Raw genomic sequence first — 22,752 nt, forward strand, 5'->3', positions numbered from 1 at the left:
GCCAGCAGAGGGAGCACGAACACTACATTCAGAACTGTAACACTGCGCAGAGCCAGCAGAGGGAGCACGGACACTACAATCAGGACTGTAACACTGCAGAGAGCCAGCAGAGGGCGCAAAAACACTGCAAACAGAACAGTAACACTGCAGAGAGCCAGCAGAGGGAGCAAGGACACTAAACTCAGAACTATAACACTGTGCAGAGCCAGCAGAGGGAACACAAATACTACTGTGCAGAGCCAGCAGAGGGAGCAAGAACATTACATTCAGAACTGTAACACTGCACAGATCCAGCAGAGGGAGCACAAACACTACATTCAGAACTGTAACACTGCAGAGAGCCAGCAGAGGGAGCACAAACACTACTGCGCAGAGCCAGCAGAGGGAGCACAAAAACTACATTCAGAACTGTAACACTGCGCAGAGCCAGCAGAGGGAGCACGAACACTACATTCAGAACTGTAACACTGCGCAGAGCCAGCAGAGGGAGCACGAACACTACATTCTGAACGGTAACACTGCACAGAACCAGCAGATGGAGCATGAACACTACACTCAGAACTCAAACACTGCACAGAGCCAAGAACAAAACTCAGACAACAGTAACACTGCACTGAGCCAGCAGATGGAGCACACACACTACACTGAGAACTATAACACTGCACAGAGCCCACAAAGGGAGCATGGACACTACAGTCAGAACTGTAACACTGCACTGAGCCAGCAGATGGAGCATGGAAACTACAGTCAGAACTATAACACTGCACAGAGCCAGCAGAAGGATCATAAACACGACTAGGAGAACTATAACACTGCAGAGAGCGCCCAGAGGGAGCATGGACACTAAACACAGAACTGAAACACTGCACAGACAACTGTAACACTGCACAGAGCAGCAAGCACTACTTTCAGAACTCTAACATTGTGCAGAGCCAGCAGAGGGAGCACGAACGCTGCAAACAGAAATGTAACACTGCACAGAGCCAGCAGAGGGAGTTTGAACACGACACAGACAACTGTAACACTGTGCAGAGCCAGCAGAGGGAGCACGGACATTACATTCAGAACTGTAACACTGCACAGAGGCAGCAGAGGAAGCACATAAACTCCATTCAGAACTGTAACACTGCACAGAGCCAGCAGAAGGATCATAAACACGACTAGGAGAACTATAACACTGCAGAGAGCGCCCAGAGGGAGCATGGACACTAAACACAGAACTGAAACACTGCACAGACAACTGTAACACTGCACAGAGCAGCAAGCACTACTTTCAGAACTCTAACATTGTGCAGAGCCAGCAGAGGGAGCACGAACGCTGCAAACAGAACTGTAACACTGCACAGAGCCAGCAGAGGGAGTATGAACATGACACAGACAACTGTAACACTGTGCAGAGCCAGCAGAGGGAGCACAAACACTACATTCAGAACTGTAACACTGTGCAGAGCCAGCAGAGGGAGCACGGACACTACACTCAGGACTGGAAAACTGCAGAGAGCCAGCAGAGGGAGCAAAAACACTGCAAACAGAACAGTAACCCTGCAGAGAGACAGCAGAGGGAGCAAGGACACTAAACTCAGAACTATAACACTGTGCAGAGCCAGCAGAGGGAACACAAACACTACTGTGCAGAGCCAGCAGAGGGAGCACGAACACTACTGCGCAGAGCCAGTAGAGGGAGCACGAACATTACATTCAGAACTGCAACACTGCACAGAGCCAGCAGAGGGAGCACTAACACTACATTCAGAACTGTAACACTGCTCAGAGCCAGCAGAGGGAGCACAAACACTGCAAACAGAACTGTAACACTGCAGAGAGCCAGCAGAGAGAGCACAAACACTGTAAACAGAACAATAACACTGCAGAGAGCCAGTAGAGGGAGCAAGGACACTAAACTCAGAACTATAACACTGCGCAGAACCAGCAGAGGGAACACAAACACTGCAAACAGAACTGTAACACTGCAGAGAGCCAGCAGAGGGAGCAAGGACACTAAACTCAGAACTATAACACTGCGCAGAACCAGCAGAGGGAACACAAACACTGCAAACAGAACTGTAACACTGCAGAGAGCCAGCAGAGGGAGCAAGGACACTAAACTCAGAACTATAACTCTGCACAGAGCCAGCAGAGGAAACACAAACACTACTGCGCAGAGCCAGCAGAGGGAGCAAGAACATTACATTCAGAACTGTAACACTGCAGAGAGCCAGCAGAGGGAGCAAGGACACTACATTCAGAACTATAACACTGCACAGAGCCATGAACAAAACTCAGACAACTGTAACACTGCAGAGAGCCAGCAGAGAGAGCACAAACACTGCATTCAATCAGGCCCTAAGTGTGTGGCACAGGTAAGAGGAGTGGGCAGTGTCAGCTGAGGTAGTGGGCATTCCACTAGGAAGGTGGGTATTTCAGGAGGAAAGTGAGCTGCAGACTGCTGAAAAATCTTTTGGGCAGCTGCACTTATTTTAAACAAATTTAAGGACTGATTATACTGGTATGTCAAGTTATTTGAAAAGATCTCTGCTGGCCATGTGGTCCATTCATGCTCTAAAATTACCAAAAGTAAAAATAAATCATTAAAAATACCTTTCTCCCTGGTGTGCAGAGCACTCGGTGATATTGTCCTGTCAAGTCTTGGTCGACTCGTGGATTTTGAAGGGCGCTTGTCTGTTAAAAAGGAACCAAACGTTAATGGAGAATAGATTCAGGATCAAGAGAGGACAAGGAGCAGGTGTGTATATATACAAGGGATTATCGCCACCTGAACAACACCTATTTTGATGTTTTGGTGGCAATAACCCCATTGCCTTATTTACAAGGCGGCGTTAAGCTACTTAAAATGGCTTAACACACCTTGTAAATAATGCCCCTATTCACGCAGCATTTAGTGTGAAAGGGGTAGGCAATTGGTGTTGCAGTGGGCGTTCCACCACAACATCCATTGATTTTCTACGTTGCCCCCTATTTACAAGGCTGGCATAAATATGGGCCAGCGCAAAAAATAAGACCAGGAAAAACCTGGTCTTAAACTGTTGCAACAAGCAGAAATTATTAATTTCTCCTTGTTTTTGCTGTTTGTATGAGTGCTGCAGAATGCAGCACACATAGAAAGGGCAAATTGCCATTAGTGATTGTTCATGTGCAGGAAGGTGCCTCTTTCTGCACATAAACAATCATTAAATTATGATGAGTTACAACTTCTATATGTGCCGCATTCTGCAGCACACATACAAGTTACAAATGACACTTTCCTGCACATGAACAATCATTCCCTGCAACGCAGGCACCCTTGCACTCTGGTGCAAGGGTGCCTGCGTTGGCGCTAGGCAGCTAAATTTAGCACCCGCGCGGGGGAAACACAGGGCTATGCCGTATTATTGTGAATGTGGCACATCCTTGCGTTTTTAGAACGTCGGCGCACGGCATTATCAATTGTCGCATAACACCGCACTCCACCATTCTGTTGAAAATATGCCCCTTAGTGTAGGTAGGAAAGTGTAAGAGGAGCAGAGGTGTGTCAAGGCGCATCACAGAGGAGCAGGTGTGTAGATTTTTGAGTGTGGGAGAGGGAGAGGTGAATCATTGTCCATCTCAGATAAGCAGTTGTGCAGACTTGTGAGAGTTAGAGAGCAGTAGTGTGCCAATGTCTATTACAGAGAATCAGGTGTGTACTTTTATGAGTGTGAGTGGACTAAAGATGTGTCAAGGTGCATCAAAGAGGAGCAGGTGTGTAGATGTGTGAGAGGAACAAAAGTGTGTCAAGGTGCATCACAGAGAATCAGGTGTGTAGACTTGTGAAAGGACCAGAGATGTGTCAAGGCACATCACAGAGACACAGGTGTGTAGACTTGTGAGTGTGAGAGAATGAGAGGTGTGTCACGGTACACCACAGAGCAACAAATGTGTAGATTTGTGAGTGTGAGAGGAGCAGAGGTGTGTCAATGTACCTCACAGAGGTGCAGGTGTGTAGACTTGTGAGAGGATCAGAGGTGTGTCAATGTACATCACAGGGGAGCAGGTGTGTAGACTTATGAGTGTGAGAGGAGCAGAGGTGTGTCAATATCCATCACAGAGGAGCAGGTGTGTAGACGTACAAGAGGAGCAGAGGTGTGTCAATATCCATCACAGAGGAGCAGGTGTGTAGACTTGAGTGTGAGAGGAGCAGAGGTGTGTCAATGTCCATCACAGAGGAGCAGGTGTGTAGACGTACAAGAGGAGCAGAGGTGTGTCAATATCCATCACAGAGGAGCAGGTGTGTAGACGTACAAGAGGAGCAGAGGTGTGTCAATGCCCATCACAGAGGAGCAGGTGTGTAGACTTGTGAGTGGAGCAGAGGTGTTTCAATGCCCATCACAGAAGAGCAGGTGTGTAGACTTATGAGTGTGAGAGGAGCAGAGGTGTGTCAATATCCATCACAGAGGAGCAGGTGTGTAGACGTACAAGAGGAGCAGAGGTGTGTCAATATCCATCACAGAGGAGCAGGTGTGTAGACTTGAGTGTGAGAGGAGCAGAGGTGTGTCAATGTCCATCACAGAGGAGCAGGTGTTTAGACGTGAGTGTGAAAGGAGCAGAGGCGTGTCAATGTCCATCACAGAGGAGCAGGTGTGTAGACTTGTGAGAGGAGCAGAGGTGTGTCAATATCCATCACAGAGGAGCAGGTGTGTAGACGTACAAGAGGAGCAGAGGTGTGTCAATGTCCATCACAGAGGAGCAGGTGTGTAGACATGAGTGTGAGAGGAGCAGAGGTGTTTCAATGTCCATCACAGAGGAGCAGGTGTGTAGACTTGAGTGTGAGGGAGCAGAGGTGTGTCAATGTCCGTCAAAGAGGTGCAGTTGTGTAGACTTGTGAGAGGAGCAGAGGTGAGTCAATGTCTGTCACAGAGGAGCAGGTGTGTAGACTTGAGTGTGAGAGGAGCAGAGGTGCGTCAATGTCCATCACAGAGGAGCAGGTGTGTAGACTTGAGAGTGAGAGGAGCAGAGGTGTGTCAATGTCCGTCACAGAGAAGCAGGTGTGTAGACTTGAGTGTGAGAGGAGCAGAGGTGTGTCAATGTCCATCACAGAGGAGCAGGTGTGTAGACTTGAGTGTGCGAGGAGCAGAGGTGTGTCAATGTCCATCACAGAGGAGCAGGTGTGTAGACTTGAGTGTGAGAGGAGCAGAGGTGTGTCAATATCCATCACAGAGGAGCAAGTGTGTAGACTTGAGTGTGAGAGGAGCAGAGGTGTGTCAATGTCCATCACAGGGGAGCAGGTGTGTAGACTTGTGAGAGGAGCAGAGGTGTGTCAATGTCCGTCAAAGAGGTGCAGTTGTGTAGACTTGTGAGAGGAGCAGAGGTGTATCAATGTCGGTCACAGAGAAGCAGGTGTGTAGACTTGTGAGAGGAGGAGAGGTGAGTCAATGTCCATCACAAAGGAGCAGGTGTGTAGACTTGTGAGAGGAGCAGAGGTGTGTCAATGTCCATCACAGGGGAGCAGGTGTGTAGACATGAGTGTGAGAGGAGCAGAGGTGTGTCAATGTCCATCACAGAGGAGCAGGTGTGTAGACTTGAGTGTGAGAGGAGCAGAGGTGTGTCAATGTCCATCACAGAGGAGCAGGTGTGTAGACTTGAGTGTGAGAGGAGCAGAGGTGTGTCAATGTCCATCACAGAGGAGCAGGTGTGTAGACTTGAGTGTGAGAGGAGTAGAGGTGTGACCATGTCCGTCACAGAGGAGCAGGTGTGTAGACTTGTGAGAGGAGGAGAGGTGAGTCAATGTCCATCACAGAGGAGCAGGTGTGTCGACTTGTGAGAGGAGCAGAGGTGTGTCAATGTCCATCACAGGGGAGCAGGTGTGTAGACATGAGTGTGAGAGGAGCAGAGGTGTGTCAATGTCCATCACAGGGGAGCAGGTGTGTAGACATGAGTGTGAGAGGAGCAGAGGTGTGTCAATGTCCATCACAGAGGAGCAGGTGTGTAGACTTGAGTGTGAGGGAGCAGAGGTGTGTCAATGTCTGTCAAAGAGGTGCAGTTGTGTAGACTTGTGAGAGGAGCAGAGGTGTGTCAATGTCCGTCACAGAGGAGCAGGTGTGTAGACTTGAGTGTGAGAGGAGCAGAGGTGAGTCAATGTCCGTCACAGAGGAGCAGGTGTGTAGACTTATGAGTGTGAGGGAGCAGAGGTGTGTCAATGTCCGTCACAGAGGAGCAGGTGTGTAGACTTGTGAGAGGAGCAGAGGTGTGTCAATGTCTATCACGGAGGAGCAGGTGTGTAGACTTGAGAGAGGAGTAGAGGTGAGTCAATGTCCGTCACAGAGGAGCAGGTGTGTAGACTTGAGAGAGGAGCAGAGGTGAGTCAATGTCCGTCACAGAGGAGCAGGTGTGTAGACTTGTGAGAGGAGCAGAGGTGTGTCAATGTCCATCACTGAGGAGTAGGTGTGTAGACTTGTGAGAGGAGCAGAGGTGTGTCAATGTCCGTCAAAGAGGTGCAGTTGTGTAGACTTGTGAGAGGAGCAGAGGTGTATCAATGTCGGTCACAGAGAAGCAGGTGTGTAGACTTGTGAGAGGAGGAGAGGTGAGTCAATGTCCATTACAAAGGAGCAGGTGTGTAGACTTGTGAGAGGAGCAGAGGTGTGTCAATGTCCATCACAGGGGAGCAGGTGTGTAGACATGAGTGTGAGAGGAGCAGAGGTGTGTCAATGTCCATCACAGAGGAGCAGGTGTGTAGACTTGAGTGTGAGAGGAGCAGAGGTGTGTCAATGTCCATCACAGAGGAGCAGGTGTGTAGACTTGAGTGTGAGAGGAGCAGAGGTGTGTCAATGTCCATCACAGAGGAGCAGGTGTGTAGACTTGAGTGTGAGAGGAGTAGAGGTGTGTCAATGTCCGTCACTGAGGAGCAGGTGTGTAGACTTGTGAGAGGAGGAGAGGTGAGTCAATGTCCATCACAGAGGAGCAGGTGTGTCGACTTGTGAGAGGAGCAGAGGTGTGTCAATGTCCATCACAGGGGAGCAGGTGTGTAGACATGAGTGTGAGAGGAGCAGAGGTGTGTCAATGTCCATCACAGGGGAGCAGGTGTGTAGACATGAGTGTGAGAGGAGCAGAGGTGTGTCAATGTCCATCACAGAGGAGCAGGTGTGTAGACTTGAGTGTGAGGGAGCAGAGGTGTGTCAATGTCTGTCAAAGAGGTGCAGTTGTGTAGACTTGTGAGAGGAGCAGAGGTGTGTCAATGTCCGTCACAGAGGAGCAGGTGTGTAGACTTGAGTGTGAGAGGAGCAGAGGTGCGTCAATGTCCATCACAGAGGAGCAGGTGTGTAGACTTGAGAGTGAGAGGAGCAGAGGTGTGTCAATGTCCGTCACAGAGAAGCAGGTGTGTAGACTTGAGTGTGAGAGGAGCAGAGGTGTGTCAATGTCCATCACAGAGGAGCAGGTGTGTAGACTTGAGTGTGCGAGGAGCAGAGGTGTGTCAATGTCCATCACAGAGGAGCAGGTGTGTAGACTTGAGTGTGAGAGGAGCAGAGGTGTGTCAATATCCATCACAGAGGAGCAAGTGTGTAGACTTGAGTGTGAGAGGAGCAGAGGTGTGTCAATGTCCATCACAGGGGAGCAGGTGTGTAGACTTGTGAGAGGAGCAGAGGTGTGTCAATGTCCGTCAAAGAGGTGCAGTTGTGTAGACTTGTGAGAGGAGCAGAGGTGTATCAATGTCGGTCACAGAGAAGCAGGTGTGTAGACTTGTGAGAGGAGGAGAGGTGAGTCAATGTCCATCACAAAGGAGCAGGTGTGTAGACTTGTGAGAGGAGCAGAGGTGTGTCAATGTCCATCACAGGGGAGCAGGTGTGTAGACATGAGTGTGAGAGGAGCAGAGGTGTGTCAATGTCCATCACAGAGGAGCAGGTGTGTAGACTTGAGTGTGAGAGGAGCAGAGGTGTGTCAATGTCCATCACAGAGGAGCAGGTGTGTAGACTTGAGTGTGAGAGGAGCAGAGGTGTGTCAATGTCCATCACAGAGGAGCAGGTGTGTAGACTTGAGTGTGAGTGGAGTAGAGGTGTGACAATGTCCGTCACAGAGGAGCAGGTGTGTAGACTTGTGAGAGGAGGAGAGGTGAGTCAATGTCCATCACAGAGGAGCAGGTGTGTCGACTTGTGAGAGGAGCAGAGGTGTGTCAATGTCCATCACAGGGGAGCAGGTGTGTAGACATGAGTGTGAGAGGAGCAGAGGTGTGTCAATGTCCATCACAGGGGAGCAGGTGTGTAGACATGAGTGTGAGAGGAGCAGAGGTGTGTCAATGTCCATCACAGAGGAGCAGGTGTGTAGACTTGAGTGTGAGGGAGCAGAGGTGTGTCAATGTCTGTCAAAGAGGTGCAGTTGTGTAGACTTGTGAGAGGAGCAGAGGTGTGTCAATGTCCGTCACAGAGGAGCAGGTGTGTAGACTTGAGTGTGAGAGGAGCAGAGGTGAGTCAATGTCCGTCACAGAGGAGCAGGTGTGTAGACTTATGAGTGTGAGGGAGCAGAGGTGTGTCAATGTCCGTCACAGAGGAGCAGGTGTGTAGACTTGTGAGAGGAGCAGAGGTGTGTCAATGTCTATCACGGAGGAGCAGGTGTGTAGACTTGAGAGAGGAGTAGAGGTGAGTCAATGTCCGTCACAGAGGAGCAGGTGTGTAGACTTGAGAGAGGAGCAGAGGTGAGTCAATGTCCGTCACAGAGGAGCAGGTGTGTAGACTTGTGAGAGGAGCAGAGGTGTGTCAATGTCCATCACTGAGGAGTAGGTGTGTAGACTTGTGAGAGGAGCAGAGGTGTGTCAATGTCCGTCAAAGAGGTGCAGTTGTGTAGACTTGTGAGAGGAGCAGAGGTGTATCAATGTCGGTCACAGAGAAGCAGGTGTGTAGACTTGTGAGAGGAGGAGAGGTGAGTCAATGTCCATTACAAAGGAGCAGGTGTGTAGACTTGTGAGAGGAGCAGAGGTGTGTCAATGTCCATCACAGGGGAGCAGGTGTGTAGACATGAGTGTGAGAGGAGCAGAGGTGTGTCAATGTCCATCACAGAGGAGCAGGTGTGTAGACTTGAGTGTGAGAGGAGCAGAGGTGTGTCAATGTCCATCACAGAGGAGCAGGTGTGTAGACTTGAGTGTGAGAGGAGCAGAGGTGTGTCAATGTCCATCACAGAGGAGCAGGTGTGTAGACTTGAGTGTGAGAGGAGTAGAGGTGTGTCAATGTCCGTCACTGAGGAGCAGGTGTGTAGACTTGTGAGAGGAGGAGAGGTGAGTCAATGTCCATCACAGAGGAGCAGGTGTGTCGACTTGTGAGAGGAGCAGAGGTGTGTCAATGTCCATCACAGGGGAGCAGGTGTGTAGACATGAGTGTGAGAGGAGCAGAGGTGTGTCAATGTCCATCACAGGGGAGCAGGTGTGTAGACATGAGTGTGAGAGGAGCAGAGGTGTGTCAATGTCCATCACAGAGGAGCAGGTGTGTAGACTTGAGTGTGAGGGAGCAGAGGTGTGTCAATGTCTGTCAAAGAGGTGCAGTTGTGTAGACTTGTGAGAGGAGCAGAGGTGTGTCAATGTCCGTCACAGAGGAGCAGGTGTGTAGACTTGAGTGTGAGAGGAGCAGAGGTGCGTCAATGTCCATCACAGAGGAGCAGGTGTGTAGACTTGAGAGTGAGAGGAGCAGAGGTGTGTCAATGTCCGTCACAGAGAAGCAGGTGTGTAGACTTGAGTGTGAGAGGAGCAGAGGTGTGTCAATGTCCATCACAGAGGAGCAGGTGTGTAGACTTGAGTGTGCGAGGAGCAGAGGTGTGTCAATGTCCATCACAGAGGAGCAGGTGTGTAGACTTGAGTGTGAGAGGAGCAGAGGTGTGTCAATATCCATCACAGAGGAGCAAGTGTGTAGACTTGAGTGTGAGAGGAGCAGAGGTGTGTCAATGTCCATCACAGGGGAGCAGGTGTGTAGACTTGTGAGAGGAGCAGAGGTGTGTCAATGTCCGTCAAAGAGGTGCAGTTGTGTAGACTTGTGAGAGGAGCAGAGGTGTATCAATGTCGGTCACAGAGAAGCAGGTGTGTAGACTTGTGAGAGGAGGAGAGGTGAGTCAATGTCCATCACAAAGGAGCAGGTGTGTAGACTTGTGAGAGGAGCAGAGGTGTGTCAATGTCCATCACAGGGGAGCAGGTGTGTAGACATGAGTGTGAGAGGAGCAGAGGTGTGTCAATGTCCATCACAGAGGAGCAGGTGTGTAGACTTGAGTGTGAGAGGAGCAGAGGTGTGTCAATGTCCATCACAGAGGAGCAGGTGTGTAGACTTGAGTGTGAGAGGAGCAGAGGTGTGTCAATGTCCATCACAGAGGAGCAGGTGTGTAGACTTGAGTGTGAGAGGAGTAGAGGTGTGACAATGTCCGTCACAGAGGAGCAGGTGTGTAGACTTGTGAGAGGAGGAGAGGTGAGTCAATGTCCATCACAGAGGAGCAGGTGTGTCGACTTGTGAGAGGAGCAGAGGTGTGTCAATGTCCATCACAGGGGAGCAGGTGTGTAGACATGAGTGTGAGAGGAGCAGAGGTGTGTCAATGTCCATCACAGAGGAGCAGGTGTGTAGACTTGAGTGTGAGAGGAGTAGAGGTGTGACAATGTCCGTCACAGAGGAGCAGGTGTGTAGACTTGTGAGAGGAGCAGAGGTGTGTCAATGTCCATCACAGGGGAGCAGGTGTGTAGACATGAGTGTGAGAGGAGCAGAGGTGTGTCAATGTCCATCACAGGGGAGCAGGTGTGTAGACATGAGTGTGAGAGGAGCAGAGGTGTGTCAATGTCCATCACAGAGGAGCAGGTGTGTAGACTTGAGTGTGAGGGAGCAGAGGTGTGTCAATGTCTGTCAAAGAGGTGCAGTTGTGTAGACTTGTGAGAGGAGCAGAGGTGTGTCAATGTCCGTCACAGAGGAGCAGGTGTGTAGACTTGAGTGTGAGAGGAGCAGAGGTGAGTCAATGTCCGTCACAGAGGAGCAGGTGTGTAGACTTATGAGTGTGAGGGAGCAGAGGTGTGTCAATGTCCGTCACAGAGGAGCAGGTGTGTAGACTTGTGAGAGGAGCAGAGGTGTGTCAATGTCTATCACGGAGGAGCAGGTGTGTAGACTTGAGAGAGGAGTAGAGGTGAGTCAATGTCCGTCACAGAGGAGCAGGTGTGTAGACTTGAGAGAGGAGCAGAGGTGAGTCAATGTCCGTCACAGAGGAGCAGGTGTGTAGACTTGTGAGAGGAGCAGAGGTGTGTCAATGTCCATCACTGAGGAGTAGGTGTGTAGACTTGTGAGAGGAGCAGAGGTGTGTCAATGTCCGTCAAAGAGGTGCAGTTGTGTAGACTTGTGAGAGGAGCAGAGGTGTATCAATGTCGGTCACAGAGAAGCAGGTGTGTAGACTTGTGAGAGGAGGAGAGGTGAGTCAATGTCCATTACAAAGGAGCAGGTGTGTAGACTTGTGAGAGGAGCAGAGGTGTGTCAATGTCCATCACAGGGGAGCAGGTGTGTAGACATGAGTGTGAGAGGAGCAGAGGTGTGTCAATGTCCATCACAGAGGAGCAGGTGTGTAGACTTGAGTGTGAGAGGAGCAGAGGTGTGTCAATGTCCATCACAGAGGAGCAGGTGTGTAGACTTGAGTGTGAGAGGAGCAGAGGTGTGTCAATGTCCATCACAGAGGAGCAGGTGTGTAGACTTGAGTGTGAGAGGAGTAGAGGTGTGTCAATGTCCGTCACAGAGGAGCAGGTGTGTAGACTTGTGAGAGGAGGAGAGGTGAGTCAATGTCCATCACAGAGGAGCAGGTGTGTCGACTTGTGAGAGGAGCAGAGGTGTGTCAATGTCCATCACAGGGGAGCAGGTGTGTAGACATGAGTGTGAGAGGAGCAGAGGTGTGTCAATGTCCATCACAGGGGAGCAGGTGTGTAGACATGAGTGTGAGAGGAGCAGAGGTGTGTCAATGTCCATCACAGAGGAGCAGGTGTGTAGACTTGTGAGAGGAGCAGAGGTGTGTCAATGTCCATCACTGAGGAGTAGGTGTGTAGACTTGTGAGAGGAGCAGAGGTGTGTCAATGTCCGTCAAAGAGGTGCAGTTGTGTAGACTTGTGAGAGGAGCAGAGGTGTATCAATGTCGGTCACAGAGAAGCAGGTGTGTAGACTTGTGAGAGGAGGAGAGGTGAGTCAATGTCCATTACAAAGGAGCAGGTGTGTAGACTTGTGAGAGGAGCAGAGGTGTGTCAATGTCCATCACAGGGGAGCAGGTGTGTAGACATGAGTGTGAGAGGAGCAGAGGTGTGTCAATGTCCATCACAGAGGAGCAGGTGTGTAGACTTGAGTGTGAGAGGAGCAGAGGTGTGTCAATGTCCGTCAAAGAGGTGCAGTTGTGTAGACTTGTGAGAGGAGCAGAGGTGTATCAATGTCGGTCACAGAGAAGCAGGTGTGTAGACTTGTGAGAGGAGGAGAGGTGAGTCAATGTCCATTACAAAGGAGCAGGTGTGTAGACTTGTGAGAGGAGCAGAGGTGTGTCAATGTCCATCACAGGGGAGCAGGTGTGTAGACATGAGTGTGAGAGGAGCAGAGGTGTGTCAATGTCCATCACAGAGGAGCAGGTGTGTAGACTTGAGTGTGAGAGGAGCAGAGGTGTGTCAATGTCCATCACAGAGGAGCAGGTGTGTAGACTTGAGTGTGAGAGGAGCAGAGGTGTGTCAATGTCCATCACAGAGGAGCAGGTGTGTAGACTTGAGTGTGAGAGGAGTAGAGGTGTGTCAATGTCCGTCACAGAGGAGCAGGTGTGTAGACTTGTGAGAGGAGGAGAGGTGAGTCAATGTCCATCACAGAGGAGCAGGTGTGTCGACTTGTGAGAGGAGCAGAGGTGTGTCAATGTCCATCACAGGGGAGCAGGTGTGTAGACATGAGTGTGAGAGGAGCAGAGGTGTGTCAATGTCCATCACAGGGGAGCAGGTGTGTAGACATGAGTGTGAGAGGAGCAGAGGTGTGTCAATGTCCATCACAGAGGAGCAGGTGTGTAGACTTGAGTGTGAGGGAGCAGAGGTGTGTCAATGTCTGTCAAAGAGGTGCAGTTGTGTAGACTTGTGAGAGGAGCAGAGGTGTGTCAATGTCCGTCACATAGGAGCAGGTGTGTAGACTTGAGAGAGGAGCAGAGGTGAGTCAATGTCCGTCACAGAGGAGCAGGTGTGTAGACTTATGAGTGTGAGGGAGCAGAGGTGTGTCAATGTCCGTCACAGAGGAGCAGGTGTGTAGACTTGTGAGAGGAGCAGAGGTGTGTCAATGTCTATCACGGAGGAGCAGGTGTGTAGACTTGAGAGAGGAGTAGAGGTGAGTCAATGTCCGTCACAGAGGAGCAGGTGTGTAGACTTGAGAGAGGAGCAGAGGTGAGTCAATGTCCGTCACAGAGGAGCAGGTGTGTAGACTTGAGTGTGAGAGGAGCAGAGGTGTGTCAATGTCCGTCACAGAGGAGCAGGTGTGTAGACTTGAGTGTGAGAGGAGCAGAGGTGTGTCAATGTCCATCACAGGGGAGCAGGTGTGTGGACTTGAGTGTGAGAGGAGCAGAGGTGTGACAATGTGTATCAAAGAGTGTTTGTCAATGTGTATCAAAGAGTGTGAGAAGGTGAGGATGTGAGTATAATATAGTACAGTGTTCAGGTAGAAACAGCTCAGAGCAGGAGCCCGGTTGGTAAAGCTTCCATAAACACTGACCAAAGAGCATCAGGCGCATGCTGCTCTGCACTGGACCTGCCGGTGTCATCATCTTGACCGTGTAATCTCCTACGTCACTTGGTCTGAGGTTGGTAATCCGCAGGGATCCATTCTGCAGCATCAATTCTCTGCCAGTGTGCTTTGGTCCTGGGGATGCATTTTTTATAGGTCCATGGTTTGGCTTCTGTATAGTTACTTTGTCTGGCTTATATATAGGTCCATAGTTTGGCTTATGTATAGTTCCTTGGTCTGGCTCATATATAGGTCCATAGTTTGGCTTATCTATAGGTCTAATATTAGTCTTATTTAAAGGTCCAAAGGACGAAGTATTCGTTGGTCCAATGGTTGGCTTTTTTAAAGTTTCTAGTTTGTATATCAGGATCACGTTGACGGGAAATGTGGCATGTCCTGGCGCTCTGTACCAGGTCAAACTCTGAAAAGGCCCATGCAAGGAAACAGACAAGAGAACATCTCCTCCCGCAACGGGTGCCTGCGGGACCAGGGTGATGTGCACATGAGCTGCAGATTCTCGAATCCCAAAACTCAGTAGAGCTAGAAAGAGGAAAGAAAAGTTAGCAAATCTAAGAGAACTGTGTGAGTTCAAAGGTGAGCAAAACATCTATGACCTACGTGCAGATGCTGTTTCTCATGAGGCCAAGGTTATTCGAAGAGCATTGCATAGGCTAACATTGCATAGGTAGGAATAGGTGGCATAGAGGCATGTGAGGTGGTGTGCATGTTTTGGGGTCCACCTGTATCTATAGCATGCTCTGTAGGGTTAGCAGCAGCCAGAGCTTTCTCTCTCCACTTCTACTTGTGTCCCCCATTAACTGATCCTTGCAGTGAAGAAAAACTGTCCACCCCTTCCCACGTGCAGTGCTTGTCCTGTGGCTTGGACCCTCAGAACTGACATACAGAAACCAAGATTAGATTTCCCTTGTAACCAGCTGCTATGTAGCATCTTGAAAAGAAAAACACTTTGGGGCAGATTTACGACTTCTGGCGTATCTCTGCTAATGAGCATCTGCCCACCTGTGCGCCACCACTGATGCGCCGCACTTACAATGCGGCGCACCGTGGTGCTCGGATGGGCAGATGCGTGATGCATCTCCGGCGGAAATGCGGTGCATTGCAGCAGTTGCGTGGCAAGCGCGATGCAGCTCCAGCAATGCTGGGGGGTGCCGTTGTCTCTAACATGGTGTGTCAATCCTTACGCCTGCTCCAAGCAGCCGCAGGGTTTTGACGCACTATGGCCCTAAAAGTGACTGCAAAGGGGCAGATTTACAAGCCCCTTGCGCCTCTTTTACACCGCCGTTGTGTCACTTTGGTGACGCAGCATGGCCCTAAAAGTAGTTTAGATATTATGAGTGACGCAACATGCCCGTAATAGTTAATCTTGTAGATTTCACTCAGCCACTTTAAGGAGGCGTTCATGCGCCGGAACGCCCCCCCCCTCTTCACCAGAACGCCTACATGTGGTGCAGGGCTTTACAACTTGGCGCATCTCCCAGATGCGTCATGTTGTAAATACCCGCAGCATGGTGCTGGCTTTGCGCCACCGCTGCGTCACAAAAGTGACACAACGGAGGTGTAAAAGAGGCGCAAGGGGCTTGTAAATCTGCCCCTTTGAATTCATTCACACCCACCCAAAAGGTATTAGGTATCTTTGAATTTGCGGGATCAGATGAAGATCATTTACTCCAACTTGGATGCACGCTGCCATTGCAGCTTCACCAGACTTCACCTTTTCATGTCTGGAACTCCGCCCACCTTTGTCAAGACTGGCGAGGACCAGAGGCAGCAGACTTGGCTGACTCTCTTCTAAGACGATGGTCCATACACGCTGTTGGAGAACTGATAACACCCAAGAGCACCAGACCTGTTTCTTCAAACAACAGAGGGACCCCCATGGCCTGATTGGCTGCACCGAGCCTCTTCCTTGTGAGTGGCTGCACGACCCCCATTCCACACACTGTCATTGGTTGCTTCAGTCTATTGATCCCACTTCACCTGGAGAAGACATCTGTGATAAAGTTCTGGAACAACACTAGCAAATGGATAAACTATAGCTTATTGAGGTTTAGAAGCAGAACCACCAGCATGAGCACAGACAGGAAGTCAGATAATCATTTGTCAGCCTCTACAGTGAAACATTTGAAGCTTCACATTCTTTAAAATACCAGGGGGCATATTATCAAGGACCGGTGTTAAAATTATCAACGTTTTATCAGCCGGAAACTGTCGATAAAAAGGCGATAATGGGCTTGATAATATGCCCTTGTTAATTCCCATGGAAGCCCATGGAAGCCCATGTTCTGATGGTCCTGATGTGTGTGGACTGAAGAGCTGGTGGGCGAGGATTTGGAACAACAAAACTTAAAGAAATCAAAATTCACCCCATATTATGAAGTCTACTTGTATGGGTGTTATCAACTCACCGACATTCTGGGCATGAGCACTCTTGACATTTTGGTTAGATCATCTTGGGCACAGACAGTGACAGCACTTGGGAGGGATCACTCCAATCACTGAACACCCCTCTCATCCTTGTCCTGTATTCTATTTGAGGTCCACAAAACACCTACAGCCTGATTCATCAAAGACCCGTTTTGCGAGTCTTTAATAGAGATTCATAAGGAATCGCTATTAAGGACTTGCAAAATGGGATTCATGTAGGAATTGCAAAAAATATTGCGATTCCTACATGTTCCTTATTTGCGATTAGAAAATTGCTAATCGCAAATAAGGAATAGCTCCCCATGCATTCCTATGGGCCTACAGGCCCATAGGAATGAATGGGGAGTTATTCCTTATTTGCAATAATAATTTGCTAATCGCAAATAAGGATGCGATTTCAAGGGTGCAGGGGTGTCCAAAGGACACCCTGGAGCACCCCTGAAATGTAATCTACATTGGTGTTACGCACACACATGTCCAAAGGACATGTGTGTGTGTAACATGCAACTTAGAAAAATGCATTTAAATGCATTTTTCTAAGTTTTTGCTATTTACCGAGAGGTCTGACCTCTCGGTAAATAGCGGCCCAAAATTGCAATTTCGCAATTTTAAACTGATTCATGAATTGCATTTAAGGAATCTCAAATTGAGATTCCTTAAATGCAATTCTTCGCAAAAGTGCGAATTCTTTAATAGCGAATTTTGCATTTGGGATGACGAATCCCAAATGCAAAAATTGCACTCACAAAAGGCAAGATTCTGAGAATCCGGCCCTTTGCGAGTGCAATTTAGCTTGATGAATCAGGCTGCTACTCCCCAGAGTAGACGAGAGGAAGACCAGGGAGGAGGCAAAGAATGCAGAACCCAGTGGAGGCCTGGAAGAATGGACACAATTCAGGATGCCTTGAGAGGATAGGGAAGAGGGAACCAGCAAAGACCTGTGCGCTACTACAAATAAAAGAAAAAATAATAAACTTTTATTGGCTGTTGTGTCCCCACTGTGGTGGGGTCCAGAGACTAAACCCACCAACACGCCAATAGTTATCCTGGGTAGTGAACTTCTGTACTTCTGAGAACTCTAGACGCAAAACCCACTGTGAATTCTTCATCCCTGTTTTTCTGATAAACCATGGCATCTAAACCATAACCCCTAGCATCAACAATCAAACAAGTTGTAAGAAGATCAAATGATTTCAAAGCTTTAACACTCACAACTTCTAGTTTGATCTACTTGAAAAGCATGTTGTTACTCCTCATCCCAAGTAAAGGTCACATTTTTCTTCAAGACATTTACTGATTGGCCTGGTTCTGGATGCAGAATCGGGGATATAATAACATTCACTCAAACCTAAGAAAGACTTAACGCCAGTCTTTTCTGTAGTTGGTGACACTTCGAGGACAGCGTTGATTTACCAAGGTATTGGTTGAGTACCTTCATTTGTGATGAGGTTGATTAAGTATTGAAACCTGTTTTTCACAAAGTCATATATTTCTTCTGTCAGAACCACACCATGCCACCTGAAGACGGTAAGTGCTCTTCCCAAAATAACTCATGAACCTTTAGGGCTGCCACGGACTCAGTCCACGACATTGCTCCCTTGATGTGCTGCAGTCGAGAGCTGAGGAAATGATTTTTCCAAGATCGGTAAACACAACTTACCGTGTCTTCGCGATCTGGGAGCTGCGCCAGCAACTTAGGGCCAGATGTGGGTAACTTCCATTTACTGAGTCCTTAATAACGATTATTACCGAATCGCTATTAAGGACTCGCCAAATGGAATGTAGGTAGAACCGCTAAAATATTAGCGATTCCTTAACATTCCTTAATAACAAATCAGTAATTCCGATTTGTTATTAAGGAATACCTAGCCATTCATTCCTATGGGCTAGGTGGCCCATAGGAATGAATGGGAAGAGATTCACTATTAGCGATTCGGTATTACCGAATCGTTAATAGCTGGAGGTATTTCGAGGGTTGCACCCCTGAAATGTGCATGTGTGCACATGTGGCGCACATACTAAGGGCATGGATTGTGCCACATGGCACATAAAAAAAAGCAAAAAAAGTGCTTTTTTAAAGGAAATTGCTGCTTACCACCAAGTTGGTGGTAAATAGCAATTCCTTAAGGCTGAGCTGCACTGTTTTTAGTGCTACCTACATTGCATTTAAGGAATCGGTATTTCCGATTCCTTAAATGCAAGAGCAAAATAAGGAATCGCTATTTAGCAATTCCTTATTTTGCATGTAGGTTTAAAGTCACCTACATCGCAGAAATTTAACGAATTTCGGCGTTACCGACCAGTATTTAGCCACCTATATCTGGTCCTCAGAGACATCCATCAGGGCTGTTCAGAAGAGGACCTGTTCTGCCGGTTGTTGAAGCGCGGGGTGCGGTAAGCCCAACTTTTCCAAGCAGAGCTGGGCTGGCAGGTGCTCATGCAGAGGGTGCCCGCTGCACTGCTGAAAGTGCCTGTGCCGTGAGAGCAGGTGAGACGTAAACTAGACCCCTTGGACCCCAGGGAACTCGCTGCTTATGATGTTGAAGCACCATAGACGCGCTTGAATAAATCCTGAAGAGTCAAAGGGGTTCTGTTTACTATGGCTTAATAGTGTGCGTACCCTGGATGCACTACTGAATGGTAAATATCTCTGAGCCTAATTGTAAGAATCAATGCAGGAACTTGTAGAAAAGGATGATTTATTAACAGCACAGCATCAGCTACAGGCACATCAATGTTTAAGCAGCAACTGACACCATATAGTAGAATGCATCATTAGCAAAACTCTGTCAGGAACACAGAATGCTAGAAAGGATCTATGCAGCACATGCAGTTAAAGAAACAGTACAGATTGTAACACATCCCCCCTCTTAACAACAAAACAATGAGAGAAATGCATTACACAAAATCCTGGAAAGAATTTGGTCTCTTTCTGATACGCGAATTATCTTTGACCCTGGACGCCACAGATTGAGGAACAGAAGGAAAACAGGAATCGACATTGGAATCATCAACTTGATCATTTTGTAAAGGACATTTAGCAACCTTCCTAATATTCCAAACGTTACCATCTTGGGTGATGACTGAGTTACTAAAAACTCTTTTAACTTGAATAGGTCTGCCAAACTTACTCAAACCTTTGCTGACAAAGAAAGGTTTCTGAACTCTGACCCAATCACCCACACATATATCATGCTCTTTGGTTCTCCATTTACGGTTGTACCACACAGCAGATTTAGCTTGCTTGTCAACTACTTTATTAGCAACCTCCTGAATATCAACTACATCCTCACACACGCTTTTGCACTTCTCCTTAAGCCACCAAGGACATACGGATGACGCAGGATCTCTGCCTTTGAGCAACCTAAAAGGACTTACTTCTGTGGTGGTATGAGGGGTGATGCGATACATCCACAACTTTTCTCTTAACGCATTCAGCCAATTACCTTTTTCCTTAACAGCATCAACCACAAAACCTTTTAAAACTCTATTAAAACGCTCAACCTGTCCATTCTCATGTGGCTCGTACAAGGAAGTGCGAATATGTTTGATATTGCAAGAACGAAAGAAAGACTGCATCTCAGAAGAAACTAGCTGTACCCCATTATCTGACACTAAAACAGCAGGAGTACCCTCCCTTGCAAAAATCTCTTGGAAGAATGAAATAACAACCTCAGACGTCATCTTGGCAACAAATCTCACTTCTGGCCATTTAGAATGATAATCTATCATTACTAATGCAAAATGTGAGGTCTCTGGAAGAATGTGGAAAGGACCCGAGATATCAAAAGCTAATTTGCTCCATGGCATCACAGGCCATTCAACAGATTTAAGGGGGGGAATATGCAACTTTAACATTTTGTCTTTGGCACAACAATCAGGACAGTCCCTAACAGTTCGGTCAATGAAACGGTCCATCCCTGGCCACCAAAAATTTAGCCTAATCAAACGCTTCATGCTAGAAATACCAGGATGCGCTTTGTGTGCCAAATTTAAAATAAGTTCTTGAAAACCAGCAGGTGGAATACATTTATCAGATTTAAACACAAACTTCCCTTGAAAATGCAACTCATCAGCAACATTGAAAAATGGGAGTAAATCATCCCTGATCTTAGTTTTGTTTGGCCAACCCTCCATCATAAATTTACTGAGTAAAACAAACTTCTCATCCTTATCTTGACATTCCAACCAAAACTGTTCAGAAATATCCCTATATTGAGAAGACACAACATCAGATAAACTTAGTACAAAATCTAAGTCCTTCAAAACATTGACCTTGTCCTCTTTATTGTCAACCGGAAGACGTGACAAAAAGTCAGCCGTATAATTTAATTTGAGCCACTCTGCCTCTGAAGGATAACTGAACATTAAAGAACCCTTCTATATCAATCATGTATCCACTAAAACCTTCTGCTAAAATGTCTGATTGTTGCAAATTAATTAAATCACAAACATTGCTTAACTTCTCATTGAAGTAGTCTTTAGTGATGATGGTCCAGGGAGAACCAGAATCCACCATAAGCTCAATGGCAATTGAGAAAACATGAAAAATACACTTAGGTGATTTTCTTTTTGTTATTAGAGTACAACCACTTTGAATAATAGACACAACATAACCCCTCTCAGGAACTTGTTTTTCCTCCTCCACCTCCTTTAGAGAGGAAATTTTAGAAGGTGTCGTGCTGCTGGAGGGCGGACGTGATGATGGATTACCACGCCATTGTGTGTTGTAACGTCTTTCTCTACAGACACTACCATAATGTCCTACTCTACCGCAGATATTACAAGTTTTGTTTATGGCCGGGCAACCTTGAAATGATGCAATATGAGACCTGCTACCACATCTAAAACATGACCACGTATTATTTAACTCTTGTCTCCTATTGCCAGTGTTTATGGAATTTTTACTTTTTGGTTGATTGGATATAGTATTTCTCTCATTCCATTTAGCTCTAACAGCACATACTTCCTCTTCAGAAATGGTTTTACTAGGATTGGAACTTTGTTTATCCACAATGCCCATCCACTTTTCAGACAATTCAGTTGACTTAGCAATGGCAATAGTTTCCTCTAAATTGGGATCACCAATACACCACAATTTATCTTGAATCTTTTTGTTCCTAACATGCACAATAATCTGATCGCGGATCATTTCCTCGGCCATTGCACCGAAATTACAATGCAATGTTAGAGATCTTAAAGCTGTGAGAAAGTCATCAAAAGATTCTTCTTGTTTTTGTGCCCTGGTATAGAACTTAAAACGATTTAATGCTATATTGGCTGTAGGTTTAAATCTTTTTTCCAACCTACTGAGAGCCTCTGTATATACATTTAAGGAATCACCACTCCCTGAAGCAACTGTAATTTGTGGTAAAGTCCTAATAACTTCTTGGCCTTCTGAGCCAATACAATGTAACAGAATACTTTTTTTCCTTTCGGAACCCATACGTTCCCCATCAATAGCTCTCATGTAATTAAAGAATTCCTCCTTCCATCTAGACCAAGGCATGGGAGGGTCACCTTTTACTTGTAAAAACTTAGCTGGAGGATCGAACTGCATAATGCACTGGTTATTGTATGATCTTAATATATAATAAATGAGATATAAATATCACTCCTTTGTACCAGTGGCCAGTGAATAAATTGAATTGAACTGAAACTGAAAATATTTCTAAACTCCAAAGTATTATGTATGTATACAGTTATAACTGTGAACAACTAAAACATATTTATATAAAAGAAAACAAATTAAGAACATTAAGTATAATATAACCGTAATGGCTTAATAATACTCTCAAAACGATATTGATTCCATACAGAATGTAAAATAAGGACATAAATTTAGTCTTTGACCACGTCGTGAAACTGAACTTGTTCAAAATATCCAAACGCTGAAATGTAATTAATAAATAAATTACGTTGCGCCTTGAAAACGTAGATAAAACAGAATTTAAACGTACACTGCGCCTTCCAAATTAAGGAAACTCCTTCCCTTGCAGCTGCCGGTGAAAACTTCTCCGTTTATTGGTTGCTTGGAGACACCTGTAAACAAAATGGTGGCACGCAACGTAGATCACGTCAAAACAATGACGGAGATGCGTTAACACGTGATGACGCTCACGTAAGGTCCAGGCAGAGAGACGCGTGAAATGGAATCAGGCTTCCAGCTGATGCGGAGCACTTCAAGCAGCGTTCGGAAGAGAAGGTAAGAGACCGATGGATTCCTTGTCACTAAGAACTGCTGAGGCAACAGGGCGCTGTGACGTATTTCAAAGTAAGCAGATGCGCGTTGTGAAATATCTTGAAACGACGTATTCCAAAGCAGCCAGATGCGCGTTGTGACGTATCTCCAAGTAAGCAGATGCTCGAGCTGCTTGAACCGCCACAGCCACCGACAATTGAAAGATGCAAATGTCCAAAAGTGTTCAAAATACCCAAAAGTTGCCTCGACAAACTCCAGATTTCAGGCGCTATTAAAGAAATGATCTCAATTTAAGCTGGAGGGAATCCAGGTTTGAAGAAAGTAATCCAACACGTAGAAATATAATGAGAAATCCAAAATTTCCATAAAATAATCCAGAAACTCCGCTCCTGTGCTGTAGATGGCTGGAGTGGC

The 22,752-nt window shown here is 47.2% G+C and overlaps 1 protein-coding gene across 2 annotated transcripts in view; it reads right to left on the reverse strand.

The window, feature by feature from the left end:
* The window catches only part of LOC144766565 (uncharacterized), a 101,144-nt gene that overhangs the window by 36,240 nt on the left and 42,152 nt on the right, over window positions 1-22,752 (reverse strand). For both annotated transcript variants that reach the window (XM_078650367.1, XM_078650368.1), the window contains exons 2-3: window positions 13,680-14,231; window positions 2,599-2,679 (exon numbers count right to left, since the gene is read on the reverse strand). In XM_078650367.1, the coding sequence (XP_078506493.1) occupies window positions 2,599-2,679; window positions 13,680-14,231 (633 nt within the window). The remainder of the gene's footprint in view (window positions 1-2,598; window positions 2,680-13,679; window positions 14,232-22,752) is intronic.

This window comes from Lissotriton helveticus, chromosome 7 (genome assembly GCF_964261635.1).
Source record: "Lissotriton helveticus chromosome 7, aLisHel1.1, whole genome shotgun sequence".
NCBI lineage: Eukaryota > Metazoa > Chordata > Amphibia > Caudata > Salamandridae > Lissotriton > Lissotriton helveticus.